This window comes from Coturnix japonica, chromosome 16 (genome assembly GCF_054131305.1).
Source record: "Coturnix japonica strain WE chromosome 16, WE-NBRP24, whole genome shotgun sequence".
Classification (NCBI taxonomy): Eukaryota; Metazoa; Chordata; class Aves; order Galliformes; family Phasianidae; genus Coturnix; species Coturnix japonica.
The window spans coordinates 15,646,330-15,665,297 of record NC_140678.1 but is presented as its reverse complement, the minus strand read 5'-3'; the positions used below and the strand labels follow the sequence as shown (position 1 = coordinate 15,665,297).

General features: G+C 44.6%; 1 protein-coding gene across 1 annotated transcript in view; it reads right to left on the bottom strand.

Moving 5' to 3' along the window:
* LOC146758292 (myosin-binding protein C, cardiac-type-like) overlaps positions 1–18,021 on the bottom strand; it is a 62,326-nt gene extending 44,305 nt beyond the window's left edge. Inside the window, exons 1-2 of the mRNA XM_085517305.1 lie at positions 17,775–18,021; positions 16,571–16,807 (exon numbers count right to left, since the gene is read on the bottom strand). Coding sequence (XP_085373431.1) covers positions 16,571–16,807; positions 17,775–17,985 — 448 coding nt within the window. The 5' untranslated portion in view covers positions 17,986–18,021. The remainder of the gene's footprint in view (positions 1–16,570; positions 16,808–17,774) is intronic.
* Between the last annotated feature and the right edge of the window lie 947 nt (positions 18,022–18,968).

The window sequence follows — 18,968 nt, the reverse complement described above, 5'->3', positions numbered from 1 at the left end:
AGAACATGCATAAATTCTGGCTGACCTATGACAGCTTAAAGCACTGCGGAGGACTGTTAACAAGCCTGTTTGGACATCACCTTGAATAAATGACGTTATCCCCAAGTAAGGGAAGGAACAGCTGAGCACCGGGGAGGTACACAAAGTGCCAGAGCAAATTCTCACACTGTCAGGTGCAAAGAAAACTGAGATTTCACCCCAAAAACCCAGTTCACAACAAGGCTACAAAATCCCGGCTGAGAATTTCTGTGTTAGACTTGAAGCTCAAGACTGTACTGTAGTTCAACCAACAATATTTTGTGCAGCATGACCTAAAAAGTTCACAATAAAACCAAAACAAACTTCAATTTCAACTTGATAAATGAACTCAGGACATAATAACAAAGAGTGCTGATCTGGGCAAATAAAAGAGCATAAAGAAAAGAGAGCAGTGAAAAAAGCTATCAAGGAAAAGCTCAGACTCACATCCCTTGGAAGTGAAATTAAAGGCTCTCATTCATTTCCAGAGAAGTCAGAAAGGAAAATACCATTACATGCCATACCTTGAACCACTTGACGTCCATGTTGGGCCTGGACAGCTCACACTCAAATGTGACCTTGTCCTCAATGACGCTACTGTCTGCCAATGGTTTGCTGATTTTCACAGGCAATTCTGAGAAGGAGAAAGAAGAATGTGGATTTAGTTGGGAACTTAGTTTTGTTCATAACCAGGTCCATGGGTGCTGTTAAATGGATCCTTCCAGATGGAAAAAACATTTCAGGTGGCCTCCTAGATTTTACCCCTTTTTGTGTTGCACGCAAGACTGAAAAAAAAAATTACTTCTGCAAAGTTCTTCTTGTCATAAGGAAACAAATATTTGGGGAATGGCAGAACCAGGTAAAATTTTCCTTCACGTCAAGAAAGTATAAATTTCACTCTCATGCTCTTGGTGTGGTTTCTGCTATGATTATTTGGACTAATTAAGCTTCTCCCTGATGAAAGCCTAGAAGTATATCACAAGAAGGACCAACTTACCCGTGACCTTTTATTTGTCTTACTCAAGCATCTCCTCCTGACCAAAACTGACAATAAAAGATTCAGCCAGACTACAGGTTTGAGCAGCTGAGTTGTTTCTAGGATCTCCTGCAATCTCAAGCTTGGAACACACACTTGTCTTTTGACTAAGTGTCTCTTATAGTGCAGTAAAACAACAGGTTTTCACACAGCGATTCCTCATTTACCTTGATCTGAAATCATTCTCAAACCATGTGGGATCAGTCCAGGGAGAAGGGGAGGAGAGGGGAAGGGAAAGGGGAAGTCCACAGTCCTCTAAAATCAGGCTTCTTAGCCTAAAGCTCAACAGCAAATAGCAGTCCACTTCCCCACATTGCTAGACTCCGAGCATTTAAAGAACATCAGCTGACCTCATTATGAGCTCTAACATAGCCAAAGGAATTCATATATTCAAATATTCTCTTGAGTGATGAGAAATATGGAGCATAACTTCAGACTTCTGCTGTTAAACTCTCACTTCTATCATAAACCAGAGTAAGAGTTCAATGCTGTTTTAGATGGAGGACTCATATTTTAAATAACTCATCTCATTAAGGCTTGGATTCCCTACTACAATTAGTTAAATTCCAGTTTGGATCATGCTTCACCTTGGATCACTTAGGGCTTCAGCCACTTATTGGAACTAACTCAATTTGTCTACAGAGAAGCTGTTTTCTATAGCAACAATAAGCTGTGATTGCAACTGGATGTCGGGAGAGCACAAATCCCGCAGTTATCCTGTACCAACATCCTCTCCTTCCATCAGAACAGCAAGTTTTTAAACCAGACTCATGCAAGCTTGCATGACACACCTTGTGTAAAACTGTTGGCAGCCATCAGGACAGCCAGTTGCTTCCTGTATAGACACTGTTCCATCAGTTTTGGTTTTTTGTCTCGCTAGAACAACAGCCAGTGTCTGAAAACTCCCACAACTGAAGCAACCACACTGATATACCGCAGTCACTGGAGGTGCTCAAGAGCCACGGGTATGTGGCACTGGGGACGTGGTTAGTAAGTCCAGTGAGGGTGGGCTGGGTTGGACTCAGCTATCTCAGTGGTCTTTTCCAGCCTTGGGTGCAACTTGTAAGAGGGAATGAAGCAGCAAACTGCCCAGCACTGAGCTGCATTCTTCTGACACATGGTATCAGTGAACTGCTGTATTTCCCTATCTTCTCTGGAGCTATTGATCTAACCTAACTGAAAAAGTAAGCCTGAACCTAGATATAAATCAGGATCATAGTCACCCATGGTTGCTTATATATTCAGAAAGACACTCCAGAGGGTAATTCAGCGCATCTAGAAATTAAAGTAGAAGTTCCTTAGTCAAAAATATTCCACAGCCAGATTTTCACCTCGCTACCACTACATTAAAAAGGAGAATCCAACTTGTGGTGTGGGTCATTGATGTTGTTCCGGGGGGAATTGTGGCTGTTCCATGCCCACAGGGTAGAAGACAGCCAGTCTTCCTCTAAGCCACATAAAAAGCTGCTTAGTGCTCCCAAAGCGAATGCTCACCAGTTGTTTCCAACTTGAAGGTCATCTTCTGGCCAGCAGCCTCGCAGATGTATTCTCCAGCATCTTTCTTCTCCAGCTGCTCCACAACCAGACGCCGTGTTTTGCCCACAGATTCCATTCTGAACTTTCTGGAGGAGGCAAGCAGTCTTCCATCCTTGTACCATTTTACTTCGGTTGGATCCTGTGCTACTTCACAGCTGAGGGAGGCACTTGCTGCCAGGGCAGCACTCACCTCTTTCTGCACCTGCTCCTGGTTTATAAACACAGGTTTTGGCTCTGAGGGAAGAAAAGAAAAAGTATTGACTGAGGGACCGAAATGAGACCAACTTGCAGGTTTGTATGTACAGGTTGGAACAGGTTTAGGTTACCACTTGTGCCCAAACTAATAGCCTTCACTAGAGAATATCAGCTCTTCTGTTGAAACAAAGTGTCAAATCTAGGCAAGAAAGAACCTAGGAACTGAAGGAACCAAGAGGGTCCTTGAACACCAGTCCCATGGTTGCAAGTCACTATGCAAACATATTGAACCCAAAAGAACATCTGTCCTGCAGGCAACCAAAACCTGAGTTCCTTTTACTTAAGACCCACTGTGAAACATCAAAACACATAAACATGTGATAGTCAAACCACTGGCTGCCTTTTCATGACCCAGAACAGTACTCCTGGCTTCCTGAACAGACTCCTCATGGCCTCTACCATTGCCACAACTGTGACTGTCAAAGGCACAAAGGAAATATGCTCACCAACGCAGTCCTTTGTTCTTTGTGTGTGATTTGCAGATATCTATCTTACTTTGAGCTCTGGCAATAGTCAGCTCTACCAGGTCTCTTACTGTGAGTAGCAGACTCACCTATCCAGATGCAGCCTCCAACATAAAGGCATAGTAAAAAGGCAGTGTACTACTAGGAGAACTTCCTGCTTCTCCTGCCATGAAAGGCTGCACGTAGAACATGCACTCCAGCCTCACTGCACATACTTATCTTAGTCAAATGTTTAGGTGAACAAGAATTACAGTTTGGGATCTCAGGCACAGGAGAGATTTGAATAATATCTTGAATATTGCTTCCACTGTACATATATTACTAATTATTGCTCTACAGACAGACTGAAACAGGTCTTTGTGTCATACTGAAACCAAATACTTTCTACAAACCCAGGCAATCAAGTCTAGGGAAAAAACCTCAGCACAGACTACAGTGATCCAGGTGCAGTATAATAGAAACTAGATTTTACTTTACTGTTCTCTGCTGTATTTCATACAACACCTGTCTTACCTGTGACATGAATCTTGAAGGTGAGTTTCTGGCCAGCAGCCTCGCAGCTGTACTCCCCTGCATCTTTCTTCTCCACCTGGCTCACCACCAGCCGACGCTGTTTGCCCTCTGATTCTACCTTGAACTTCTTGCTCGAGGTGATCAGTTTCCCCTCCTTTTATCACTTGACCTCTGTGATAAAATGTTTGCTCATTAAGACCGGGATGTGGTAGCATTGTGGTGGAGTGCTTGTTCATTAGGACCGGGATATGATGGTGGAATATGGAGGCCACAAAGGTTGCAGAACACTCTAATTTTATGGGTAGATTGTGTACTCTGCGTAGTTACAGGCAAAGCGCGCCCCGATGGATACAAAGTTCCACGGAAGGACCAACCAAGGAACGACACACCAAGTCGCACGATCACAACCGACCAATTAAAGGACAATACGCTCGGGATGGACAATACAAAAGAAGTTGCAAGGGACGGGACGGCGCGGCAGTTGGAGGAACAATAATCCCCCTGTCGCCCAGCGCTGAATTGCCTTTTAGTTTTACCCGCTACAATTAATAAAAGTTTATAATTGGAACATTATTGGCTCATTGCTTATAAATTGATGACAACCTCCATCTTCTCCTGCGCCACCTCGCAGCTCAGCGTGGCATTTTTCTGTTGTTGCAGCCTTCACCACCTTCTGTACCTTCTCCTTGTTTGTAAATACAAATTCTGGCTCTGAAAAGAGAGAGATACATTAGTTTGGCCTCTTGAAAGAAGAGCAGGTTTTGGGGAAGGAGTCAGAAAAATGAATCAGTTCTCCCAGTCTGATGCCCCAAGAGAATGATGTGGAGAGAAGTTGTGCAATTTATGGATGCCCCATCCCTGAAAACATTCAAGTCTAGGCTGGATGGGTGTTAGAGCAACCTAGTCACAAAGAATGTGTTCCTTTCCAGGACAGAGATTGGAACTGGATGATCCTCCAGGTCCCTTCCAACAAAAGGCATTCTGTGATGCTTCTTGTATGACTCTCATGACTCTTTCGTCCCCTAGCTGCCATTTACTTATGTCTTCAAAACATCAACTTATACAAAACATTCCTGTAGTATTCTCTCCCATGCTAAATGAGCCCTTCCAAGACAAAAACATGTTACATAGAGCACACCCCCTAGTGCTTGACACAAAGCCCCTGTTCTGAAACTTCCTGAGACGCAGCTGCATTGCAGAGTTGTTCTAGTGGTACAGGCACGTGGGAATGGAGAAGTGCAATCAGAACTTTCTTGTCTATGGCCTCATTCCCACAGCAAAAGGAAATTCCTGAAGATTTTAAAAGATGGAGCTGCCTCACAACTGTATTTAGAATAATTTGTTCAATTTCCTCATCAGAAATTAACCACCCCAAAGTTCAGCTCCAAAAATTTTAAGCATAGCAGGGAAAACTTACAAACTAATGACCGTTTTCTAAAACATTCTAGAATGAAAGGCCAAAATGTGTTCTCTCTCACCTGTGACATGAATCTTGAAGGTGAGTTTCTGGCCAGCAGCCTCGCAGCTGTACTCCCCTGCATGTTTCTTCTCTACCTGGATCACCACCAGCCGACACTGTTTGCCCTCTGACTCCACCTTGAACTTCTTGCTCGAGGTGATCAGTTTCCCCTCCTTGTACCACTTCACCTCCATCTTCTCCTGGGCCACCTCGCAGCTCAGCGTGGCATTTTGAGTCAGTGCAGCCTTCACCTCCTTTTGTACCTTGTCCTTGTTTGTAAACACGTCTTCTTTCTCTGCAGGGACATCACAACAGTCACACCATTTTGCTGTAGTCTGCTGCAGAGCTTACTCCAGTTCCCCATTTTCATTATACTTGCCCTTCACAGGGACCATCATGATGCCTCATTAAGACAGGAAAATACTTTCCCCTCTATTTTGCCTTGGGAAATGAATAGGCATATCATTTCATATCATATCATAAATCTAAACATTTCGCAGTCTGATAGCAGATTTGGACATGAGATTTAGAACACCTGCATGCACTGCTGAACCTCCTCCCTTCTCTTTGTTTCTTGTGATGTCTCTCTACATTTCCAGTAAATCAGAAGGGAATGGCCCTCTAGAACAGGTTGCCCAAGGAGACTGTGGATGCTCCATCCCTGCAGGCATTCAAGGCCAGGCTGGATGTGGTTCTGGGCAGCCTGGGCTGCTGGTTGGCAACCCTGCACATAGGAAGAAGGGGGTTGGAACTGGATGAGCACTGTGGGCCTTTGCAACCCAGGCCATTTATGAGTCTGATTAGTGGCATTTTCCACCTCATTGTGTCATTCAAATTTTGTAACCAGATCTCATCAAACACCTCCCCTTTTCTCACTCCGTGCATGCCTGGTGTGCTCTTGCACTGTAACCCTGCAGACACCAGCTGACTACAAGAGCTGCACAAGTTACCCTCCTTGCCTATTGTTTGTTGCAGTAATTCATTCCTGGATGGAAAAGCACATGTAGAAAAGTGTTGCTATGACACTAGATGACAAAGAAAGTCCTATAGCCAAAATGTTTTGCACCAGAGAGGCTGTAAGTTGATCCTCCAAATGCAAGACACACAAAATGAAGTGTTCCTTTATCTCTGGGATTCCAAGCATTTTCTCACCTCTGACTTTCACTTGGAATGTTGCTTTGTCATCTTTTGTTTCACAGCTGTAGCTCCCTTGGTCTTTCAGGGTCACATTTTTGACCATGAGCTTGCGGTGCGTCCCCTGGGAGATGATGGTTGTCCTCTGGTCCTGCTTCACCTCTATTTGATCTTTCTTCTATACGACAGCTCCGCTTGCAGCTGACACCTCAAACACCAGCTCCAGGTCTTCAGAAGGACTGACTGATATTTCTGGAGTCGTTTTGGACTTGCTGACAAAATTAATGGCTTCATCTGAAGAAAAAAAGAGAAAGTGGTTTACATCCTGACTCAGGCTTATTCAGCACAGCATTAAGATACAGTTAGAACTGATTGTAATGTCTCTGCTCATTACATCTGGGGGATCAAGTTTCACCTCTGGAGGTACTCACATACAAACGTGTGCTTGATTCTCCTGTGTAAGGAAAGAGTAAGTTCTATGCAGACAGTTCTTATTTCTTTTAATCAATTCTGTATTCTGCACATGTTCTTCTGAAGCTAAAATGAAGGCAGCTAAGTAACCTGTTTGCAATACATGAACAAACCAATTCAACACCTTGTCTCTAAGCTAACAAGCAGCGTTTGATGAGCACATCAGTATTTCATGCCCTTCATTCCATCCAGACTGTATTGGCAATAACTATGCTGGTATTAACAAGGATAGCAATTACAAGCAAAATGGTAGAAATACAGAAGATATAAGGAAAAGGGAACTCACCAGAGCTGAGGCGATCCTCCCTGGTGAGCGATCTCCAAGAGATGCTGCCTCAGTGAGGGTCAGCCCTTAAATGAGGTCTCAGAGGAGGTGGAGTCGAACTCCACCCCTCCAGGGAGCACAGCTACATAACTTTCACCTGTGCTCCCACAGCTGACCCCACACTTGCCTCAGCTGATCAATCAGTGGTTCACATTGTGATCTCCCATACACTCCACCCCTTCACAACGTGAACCAATGATTAGGTGAGTTCCCCTTATTACAGAGACCCAATCACGACGCTGATACAATCTCCCGTCGCATTAGATGTTGATATTATTCAAATGATGATGATTGGATGGGTGTTTATGATCTTCCATGGGCCAGTGCTTGATAGATGTTACCGGAGACAAATCATCTTGAAGTGCAGGTCCGTCTGCGTTTCATCAGTCCAGAGTAATGGTCCTAGAGGCTTAGAATCAATCTTAAGGGGAGTAATATAGATGTTTCAAGGGTACTAGGAGGGGAAGATCCGCCCTCCAGGGCAAGATACAGGCCGTATTCTTATCTTGGGTCAATATTTCTGCTTGTACTGGATTATGTCCCGGCCTCCGATACCATACCCTCTGGCCAGATATCTGTGGCTGTATAACTATATCTGGCACCAGAGGAGGAGTCTTGATCTGCCATAGGGACATAATAGGTGTTCCTTTAGCAATAAAGGCCGGAGTATTGACCACGATGTCAGTAGGCCATGTACCTATCACCGAGGGGGTGACTGAACCTCCCACCTCCAATAATCTCCCCCAAGGTGCAAGTAGGCCACACCATTTGGGTCCTACCTGCACCTTCCAAGGCCAATTTATCTTATGGATTCCCGGTTCTAAATTCTCAGGGGCAGGGAGCAGAAGATTATTTTCAGTACCAACCTGCGGTTTTACCTTATTATCGGTGCCTGTAATTTGGATCCTAAGAGGGGAGGCCCATATAGTTTGTAACATTTTCAGGGCACTGGGTCTGCCATCCCGAGGTCTTTCATTCAGGTCCCGCACGGTTTCATATAATCTTTTTGTCCACCCCTGCAGGGACTGAGAGTCTGTCTTCAGGGCAGCCTTAAGGATACCATTATAACGTTCAATAAGGCCTGCCCCTGTTGGGTTATATGGCAGGTGGAATCGCCATTCAATGTTGTTTTCTTCTGCCCAGCGCTGTATCATCGCTCCAGTGAAGTGAGTCCCTTGGTCACTCTCGATAACTTGAGGTGTCCCGTATGCAGACATCAGTTTAGTAAGTGCCTTAATTGTGTATGCTTGATTTGCCTTTGGTACAGGATAGGCTTGCAGCAGTCCACTTACAGTGTCAACGCAGGTCAGGGCATATCTCGCCCCCTCAGACCGAGGGAGGGGCCCAATGTAGTCGACCTGCCATCTCTGAAGAGGACTATATCCTCTAGCAATGTGGGATGTTGTTTCAGGCAACGGTCTCGGTCTCATCTTTGAGCAAGCATCGCAATCCTGACATGCTTGAACGATATCAGATAGTTGTACAGGCAGCCCCCATGCTTTAGCAGCTGCCCACATTATCTTCTGTCCAGCATGCCGTAGCTTCTGATGTAACCAACGGACAATATTTTCAGATTGTGAATTCTCAATCCATCGGATTCGGGCCAGTGTGTCAGCTTCATCATTTCCTGGTGACTGCAAGGGTTGATGACCAGAGACATGGTAGACACATACTGTCCTGTGTTTGACCGTATTCCAAATGTCTACCCACATGTCTTTACCCCAAATCGGTCGGGCGTGGATAGTCCATTCCTGGGTAGCCCATTGCGTAATCCACAGAGTGAGCCCCCGGTACACAGCCCAACTATCTGTACAGATGTTCAGGACGCCGTCACCAGGTTCTTTAGTTATAACCATCCACACGGCTCGCAATTCTGCCCATTGGCTGCTTTGACCATCCCCCTCATCAAACCAGATGGTCTCAGTAGAGGGATGGTATGCTATTGCTCGCCACTTGCTCGGGTTGCCTCTGCTGGACCCATCCGTATACCAGGCATCTTCAGGAATAGGATATCTTCCTTCCTGAACGGGACTCTTCTCTGGTGGAGCAACCATCGGTTCTTTTGATGTATCACTGTGATACGTCACTGGGCCTAGGATCTTCTGTAGTTCTTCTTTAAGTGGAGATGAAGACAGACTGCTTCTCTGGCTTAGATAGGCGACCCATCGTGCCACCGTTTGTGCTTGGGCCACCCCCGTCTTAGGAAGGTGAGTCAAATCTCTCACCCACCCCTGGATTGGTAATGAAGTCTTAACTATGACCTCTGCTGTTTGCGTTATCGGCTCTACTGCTTGTAATGCCGAATAGGCAGCCAATAACTGTTTCTCAATCATGCTATATCGTTCTTCTGCTCCGTGCCAAACCTGAGACCAGAATCCAATGGGGGTTCGAACAGAACTCTGGCGTTGCCACAGGCCCCAGCCAAAACCATCTTGAGTAACATGAACATCTAGTTCAGCTGGGAGGGTCGGATCAAATATACCCAACGCCTGAGCTTGTTTAACTGCCAGTTTTGCCTGTTGGAAAGCATCCTGTTCTATCTTTCCCCAATTCCATGATTGACCCTTCTTTGTAAGCTTGTATAATGGCCTTAATAGCTGAGCTAAATGAGGTATAAAGGAGCGCCAATACCCCAATATACCCAAACATTCTTGCAATTGTTTTGATGTTGTAGGGACTGGAAACGCTTGGACTTTATCTACTACCGCACTGGGTAGTACTTTGGTTTTCCCGGACCAAATTACTCCCAGGAATTTTACAGATAGCCCCGGACCTTGCACCTTCTGTGGGTTTATAGCCCACCCTCTTTTCTGCAGGTAAGCTATCAACAAATCTGCTGCTTGTCTCACCGCCTCTAACGAATCGGATGTTAACAGGAGGTCATCAATATAATGATATAAATTGACATTATTTGGCTTTTCCCACTTAGCCAGATCACGTGCCACTAAATTATGACAAAAAGTGGGCGAATGTACGTACCCTTGGGGTAGGACCTGGAAAGTCCATTGCCTCCCTTCCCATGTAAATGCAAACTGATCTTGCGATTCTTCACTGATTGGAATACTGAAGAATGCATTCGCCAAATCCAAGACACAGTGATATGTTTTGATTTCCCTGCTTAGTGTGTCCATTAGGGAGGCAATATTGGGTACAGCCGCATGAACAGGTGGCGTGACCTTATTTAATTCCCTATAGTCTACTGTCATCCTCCATGTTCCATCCGGTTTTCGCACTGGCCATATTGGGGAGTTATATGGGCTATGTGCAGGCCTTATAATACCCACTCTTTCTAATTCCTGCACCGTCTTTGTTATTTCATCCTCCCCACCCGGGAGTCTGTACTGTTTCACATTAGTAATCCGGCGTGGCTTCGGCAAACAAATAGGCTCATGTTTTGCATGGCCTCTCAATATTGTCTGGATTGCCCGGATACTAATGCATCTCTGCCGCAATCGGAACTCTCCCACTGTTGTATGGAGAGCCAGACCCCACAGGATATCAATTCCTAATATATACTCTGGAATTGGGGCAATGGATACCTTGTACTCCCGTGGTGGAAGACGCCCGACCCCCAGTTTTACCCAGGTTTGGGTGACCGGAATGGTTTGTCCCCCAAAACCTCCAATTATCACTCTATTACCTTTAAATTTAGTTGGGTCTCCATATATTATAGATGTCTCTGCCCCGGTATCAACTAGGGCCATAACCTTCTGTATATTCTTTCGGGACCAGTATATCGTCAGTTCCACATAGGGCCTCCGGTCCCGTCTAGAGGCCCTAGGAGGACTGACATCCCTCGTCAAGCCATGAACTGAGCCAGATTCAAGTCTTTTCCCTCCGATACCTCCGGTGTCATAACCCGAGGCACCTGAGGTGGCTTCTTTTTCCTATTTGGAACTATAAAATCTTCTAAATTCCATGTTGTTGTTGGTCGCCGCTCTATAAATCTTATCCCTGGCCTTTTGGGTTTATTCTGAAATTTTTGTTCATCCTTCAGTTGCTTCCACAACTGAAGGAGAACCTGATTGGGCTGCCCATCAATTTTTGAAAACTGAACGCCTGCCCGGAGCAGATCATTAAACATTTGTTTCCGGGATACCCTAACAGGTCCTGCCCGAGAAGTTCGCGGGGCCGATCTTCTGGCTCGCACTATTGGAAAAGCCTCGGCATCCTCAATCACCCTGATATTGCGCTTAGCTCGTAAACGCTCAGTTTCTCCGAGGTCTGCTACCAATTGGGCGGCTTGTTGGACTACTGCCTCTGCGGATACTACTGGATTAAGTATGGAAACCAAGGTTCCATACATATGAGAGGGTGCTTACTGTAAAATTAGGTCCCTCATTCCCGCAGAAAATTTAACCATATCAGGGCTATCGAATGTGTCTTCGTAGATAGCCTCTCTCATACCTAATTCGCGTATATAATTTTGAAGGTCTTCCATAGAAGACCACATCCCTGTGTTTACTGGCATGTCAGTTTTATTTGTCCACACCATGCGGCAAGCAGCCATTATCCATTCTACAATTGAATGGTTTTCTTCAGGGAACTGAGTCCCAGCATACAGTCTCTGCCGAAGGGCAGGATGTACTGTTATTGTGGCCAACTTAGATACTTCGGGGCCACTAACCAGTACACTATCTGCCCCTGAATCCCATAACCGTAATAACCAAGCCGGAACACTTTCCCTTGGGCTTTGCCTAAATCGTTGCACTAGGTCCATGAGTTCAGTAGGCGTATATGGACGGGCTGTTACATGTAAAACAGATTCGGCAGGGGGCCATTGATCAGGAGGCACTCCTGCTGGTCGATCTTGAATTTTCTTTGTTTTTTGAGTTATTACTGGACGGACTTCTAGTGAGTCCGTCTCAGATGGTTTTTCTAGATCAGATTTAGTGATCTTATTTTGATTCATTTCTTCAGGATCTTGATCGTCATTAAATGAAATGTATCTAATTTGAGGGTTGGAGGAAGAAAATGACGGTTTTTTTTCCTGTCAATAGATTGATCTCACCCTCCAATTTTTCAATACGGGCCTTTAACAATTCATTTTCATGTGCAATGTTGTTTGATTTTATCTCTGCCCGATTTAAAGCATTTAATAATGGCCAGGCTGCCATAGATGCAGCCATTCGCTTTTCTTTTGTAATTAAGATATCTTTTTGTAGTCCTAGAAAGTAATCAGTTAGACAATAGGCGTCCATGTTATTTGGTACTCTTAAAGGGCCCCATTGTTCAATAATTGTTGCTAATTGGTAATATGGGGACGCCTCAAAACCTGGAATTTGTCCAGGAAGGCATGTCCCTAAGGGGGTGGTCTTCTCCCCCTTGTACCAATTAAAGATTTTCCACACAAAGGACATTTTTTTTTTCCTTATATTTCTAGATGCCAAGTCAGTGGCTCCTGCCTGGCTTGCCAAATGTATTGGCAATAACTATGCTGGTATTAACAAGGATAGCAATTACAAGTAAAATGGTAGAAATACAGAAGATATAAGGAAAAGGGAACTCACCAGAGCTGAGGTGATCCTCCCTGGTGAGCAATCTCCAAGAGATGCTGCCTCAGTGAGGGTCAGCCCTTAAATGAGGTCTCAGAGGAGGTGGAGTCGAACTCCACCCCTCCAGGGAGCACAGCTACATAACTTTCACCTGTGCTCCCACAGCTGACCCCACACTTGCCTCAGCTGATCAATCAGTGGTTCACATTGTGATCTCCCATACACAGACAGAACCTGCCTGAGGAGCAAGCTGATGGCTGTCAGCTACAGGCAGACCTAGCTTTGTACTGCATTTCTTAGAGCAACAACTGTTGCTTTCAGTCACTGAATATACCAAGGCCAATTACTATGCCAGGAACATTTATGGCATCAGTGAACAAAAAATGCGTTAAAAATTGTAATAGACAGGAGCCATTTATTCTTTTATAACTAGGTGACCAAAGAACAACAGTCCTTCTAGAGTCAAGCTGTTAAGAACTAATAGCATCAATCAATATCACATAGATAGATTACTTCCCTGCCCTAAGACCATCTTGCGACCATTTGGTGCTCCTAATTAAGCCCTCTTGATGGCATTTTGTCTGAGCCATGCGACATTTTGTGATAGGAGTTACTGCTAGTGTTCCCTTAACCCTACACCAAAGTAGGAGGTATCCATTCTCAGGGAATCATGCAGGCTTCCTCTGTATTTGATGCTCAGAGACAGCCCCAGAACTTTTTAAATGTTAGCTTAGCTCTCATCCAATAATGTTCATCAAACAGTGCAACTTGTCCTTTGGGGATGCCTTTGTTCTGCATCAACCAGTTCCAACGGAGTCTTCTTGGCTTGTTTTAGATCAGTTTTTCAACAGATAAAGCCAGGGTCTTTGAATTACAAAGTGAAATTGCAGAATGCATGATTCTCAACCAAACAGAACAGCAGGTGGGATGCAGGGTGAATACCTGAACCAACACCACCTGCAAGCAATCCTTCAATATCTTAGGAATCTCTAGCCACCCCAAATCCAGTGTTGTGCTTGATCTATCATCTCTGCTGAGTTTTTAGCTAAGCTGATGGTGAGCATCACGGTGGTGATGGGTGAGCAGTCAGACTAGAGGGTCTTAATCAACCGTAAGGATCCTGTGATCAGAGGAACGTGAATGTGCTGTTAAAGGTCACAAGCGCTGCACTGCAGCATGAGCATACACAGCGAAAGGCTTTCAGTAGAGCTTCAGTTCATAAATGAGGACTGGGTTATGGAAAATAGGCTCAAGATATAAAACAGAAAACAGATCTTAACGCCAGGTTCTGTGAATGCAACCAGCTGAATTTCACAGATATTGAATTTCAATGACAATTTCTTGGGTTATTTTACCCTCCAGCTCCACCCTGAACAGGAACATGTCAGTGACAAGCATTACTCCTCCAGGCTTGACCTAACAGTGCTTTACTTGCACTATGAGCTAATGGCTGTGCTTACAGCACCTCAGGGAGACACCTCAGAGATCACAATGTCCTTCGGGTACAGCAGGAGACACTCAACTCTCCAAATGTGGAGTTTAATTTGTCCAAAGAGGAGACAGGATTCCCATGCTAATAACTTAGGACCATTTCAGTCATAGGTTTAAAGATGATGTAAGTGCTGAGGCAATACATGAACTAGATGAATGAAGCCCAGATGTCAGGGCTCAAGTCGTGACTCCAGCCCCAGCTGGAGCTAAGGCTGTCTTGAATTCATCACAACACAGTTACATTATTTGCTCATACTGTGGATTTGCATAGGGACAACAGGAAGGTCAGAATTGCTTCAATAGAGCTATGCAATCTTTGTCCTAAATACTGGAAACCCACAGCGTTGGACAAATAAAATGAATTAAGTCTGAAGTGCTTTACATGGATTGTGATCCTATGTTTGCCTCACAAACTTACCTGAGACTTTCCAATCAAAAATCAGAGTGTCATCTCCAGTTGTGTAGATGTATGTTCCCTCGTCTTCTTTCGTTACAGCTGAAGCCACAAGCTTATGCAGTTTCCCTTTATCTTCCATTGTGAATTTCTTACTGGTCTTGATTTCTTTGCCATTTTTGTACCACTTCACCATGACATTGGCTTCAGAGGTCTCAGAAACAAATTCAGCTTGTTTTCCAGCAACGGCCCTGATTACTCCTCCACTTGTCTCTTTGATTACGAAGTTTGCCAGTGCTGAAACAAAATATGAAGACACAAAATACATATGATGGTAAAGAACTGCAGGGACATTGGTGACCAGAGGCATTCATTTATCATAAGATCAAACGTGCACGTTTAGTCCTAGTTCTAATTGCTAGATTCTAATTCAGAAGCTGGCAAATTGGCAGCTTTTATAAACCACGTGCCAGATTACCTTATCTCCACAAGTTGAAGGACATACACTGGACAGGGGACAGAGCCAAAGGAAGAAGCCCAAGGCTTCAAGAAAATGTCTAAAATAGGAAAACTGAGGAAAGAATTGGAACAAGCAAACTAGAAGGAAATCAATGGAGGGGGTATCTATTACTGCACTGTAACCCCCTGGCAAACAAATCGAGCCTAAAAGATAGAGATATCACTTAGGACTGAAAAGAAAAACAGAATTCCTTTATGGAAATTAATTGGAGTGCAAAAGTTAGATGATAAAACTGGCCCCTATTAACACACAGTGGAATAATTGACTTCAAAGATTCAAAATCTCACCACTGTCTTAGCCAAAAGTTTAAGCCTAAGGCCATGGTCCTATTTTACTGAGGGTAATTGAGCTTGTTTTCCAACTTCTTGTTAACATATCATTTTAAAACAGCGCACACAACTGAGTTGGGTCTGTTGAGACAGCGCAGTCAGAGCTGCTAAAATCAAAGTCTGGATTATGCATGCATTTGTTCTGCAGTTCCAAGAACACGCATGTATAATACAAATTCAACAACGTTCTACAGAATGCCTGTATTTAGGAGCTCGAGAGCCAGCTGATGGACACTGGGATGACTGAGATCCTGTCAATACATTTAACTCCATCCTATCATACAGTCAAATTTCATTCATTTTTTCAGGAACTGTCTCTTATCATTGTAGTCCCGTCACCACTGCTGGATGTGAGCCCAACCACACAAAAGCAGCTGCTGGTTTTCACTGCAGATACTGCAGTAAGGAGAAACAGCCTCCAGACTGGACCAGCTGAGCGTGGCCCTACCAGGATTTGCTCCAAAGGTCTTATTACCAGTAGTGCTTCCCGATGAAATACATGGGGGTCCTCCTTTGATTCCAACCCCAACCCACCCCACCATGCCCCCTGATAACATCCATCAGGGCCACATCTCGACAGCTCCTGAACACCTCCAGGGATCCCACCACCTACCTGGGCAGCCTGTGCCAGTTAATTCTATGGGCAGACCTGCCAGTATGAAATATTATGCTAACATGACAAAGAGAGAGAAGAAAAGCAAAATTAAGACTAGCTGACAAGCCTTGGCAGGAAGTTCTGCTCTCCATCAATTTAGTCCCTGTGACTCTTCACAGGTGTTTTCTACATTTGGGATCACTGCTACAAAAAGAGATGTTGACATCATCTCTTGTGGCCACCCTGACAGAAGAGCAGGAAGGCTGGGATGCTCTTTTTCCTGTCTTTCCCTTGATTTCCTCTATATCTTAGGGACGAATCACAGGACAGAACACAGAAATCAAATGGCTCTACAAAGCAGATTGGCCAGTTCAAGTCAAAACAGCCACTGAAAACACCCCAGATGCTGTCTGACAACAGCTGGACTGTCGGGGAGTCAGGTGAATGCAGTCTGCTGGCCCTGGGCAGGAAGAGGACAGCCCAGACTGTCACATACCTTTCACTGAAAGCTGATAGAGCATTTTATCCCCCTCACAGATGCACTGATAACTTGCAGCATCATCCATTGAGTCGTTGTGAATTTTCAGGGTGTGTTTCTTCCCCACAATTTGCAGTTCATAATTTTCACTGGCCTTGAGCTCCTTCCCATCCTTCATCCACTCCACAGTAGCGCCTGTGTCTGAAAGCTCAGCCTGCAGTTTGGCTTCCTCACGCAGCCAAGCGCAGATCTTTTCTACATCTTTGCTCTTCTTGGTAAATCTCACTGCAGCACCTGTCAGGAGCAAAGGCCTCGTTATTTCAATTTATATCAGGCTAACGTGGTCAATGTTTGCTGCAACATCTCTGAAAAAGTATCACCTTCTGTTCCTGCACTCATCATTGTGTCAGTGCTGAGCAATTCACGATATTTCATTTGGTCTTCTTGCTGGATTTACTAAGTAAAAATCAACCAAACATCTCCTTCTACTGATTAATAATGCTCTAAACATGCTTCTGCAGAGGTTTCCACCCAATGACAAACAGGTCCTCCCATCATGAATGTTTATTTGTTCTACTTTGTCATGCAAAGCTGATTGATAGAGATATTATTGGAATGATTGCTCCCCTACTTCTAAACTATTCCAGTGCAATCAGAAAGGCTGTCTGAACCTGCAGCTGAAAGTACTGCTCTATGGTCATGCAGTGGTAAACCTGGTGACTGAATGCACTGGCCAATAGCTGTGAACTGCAGACATTCATCAGCTGGCATGCTTGCACGTTGTTGTAAGGTCAATAGTAAACATGGCATCCCCTCCAGGTACAGCTTCACCAGTTGTTAGGGGGGATTTCACAGCCAGGACTGGGTCTGAGGAAGAACATGTATGTCTTAATGCTCTTTAGATGCAAGTCTGGTATCTCATTTAGAGATGGAAGATTAAATCATAGGTACATTTCTACTTCTCCCTTTGCATGAGTGCTAGAAGAAGCACTTCTGTGCTTAAGATCTGTTACAGAAAGTTCTGCCTCTTGCACATGTGAGATATCAAAAGATAAGGATATTCATGTCTCTGTCACAGAAACAACTCGTATCACTTTAGTGGTAGCTGGAGGTTGATAGGAGATAGGAGAACTAGGAATAAAGGAAAGCCTTTGGTGTGTTAATGCACTGCTAACCTTAAAGTCAAAGGAAGCATCTTTAGGGAACCAACACAGCTGCTCAGCACACACTGACCCATTTCCATTGGGGTTTTTGTGCTTACCAAGGTGCACGCTCCCTGGGAATTCCAGAGACGGGCTCTGTCCATGCGCATTGACTGCAGACACTCGGAACTGATCATCAGCCTCTTCAGACAGATTGCTCACCGTGAACTCTGGGACGGGGACATGAGACTCGTGGCACCTCACCCAGGTGAAGCCAGTTAGTTTCTTGCATTCCACAATGTAGCCATCGACTGGAATGGGGCGGTGCATCTTCGGAGGGGACCATGCCAGCGTCACTGAGGTTTCTGTTTTATTTTTCACCACGGGGTCAGTTGGGGGCTGGGTGGGAGGTTTTCTGGGAGCTGAACAGAAATAAATTTCAGAAATATTAGCATAAGGTCATGTAGGCTGGAAAAGACCTTCAAAAGACCTTCAAAATCAGCAGACTCAACTTTCAGCATGACCTACTGAGTCCCACCATTAACTACTGTGGTACCTGAGGACATACATGACAAGCTTATTCCTGCAGGTATTTACATAGTGAATATATTCACCCTCTGGTTGCTTTGGAACATTTTAGAGGTTAAAATCCCATCAGACTTTTTCACTGTGTGCAGCCACTGATACAGGCAGGAGGCTGGGAATTACCTGATGGGCTCTAGTTACAGACTACTGACACAGTAAAGGATTGATTTCATTTAATTTTGGCCATCAGAAAGTTTGGTGTCTGGTTTCAGTCACCCATCTGGACTCCAATTATAATCATATGGAGAACAGCGCATTCAGGAGAACTCATCTCAATAAACCTGAATGAAATCACAGAATCATAGGATCATGGGAGGGCTTGGGTTGGAAGAAACCTTCAAGATCATTAAGTGCTAGATGCCAGAGGTCCCACTAACACAGTATTAAGCCAAAAGCTAGATGCTGGAATCAGATCTCCTGACCTTACCATCAGAAACTGAGATGTCATATTTTGCTCGGAGGTGCCTGCTTGTAGGAGGGACAGCTTCCGAGCTTTTTCTGCTCCAGGAACCAGCTCGAGCTTCAGAATTTAAACAGCAGTCAGAAATTAAACTGAGCTTTGTCACCTCCATCAAATAGAAGGAGTGGTTGGGTGGTACAGCTTTCCAAATTGCTTAGAAACTGTCACAACAATCAGATGCCTACCTTTTCTTTTTTAACTTGTTAATACATAGAGCTTAATAGCATCAGAATGCCCCAAGCACTTCAGACAACAGGACAGCTGTAAA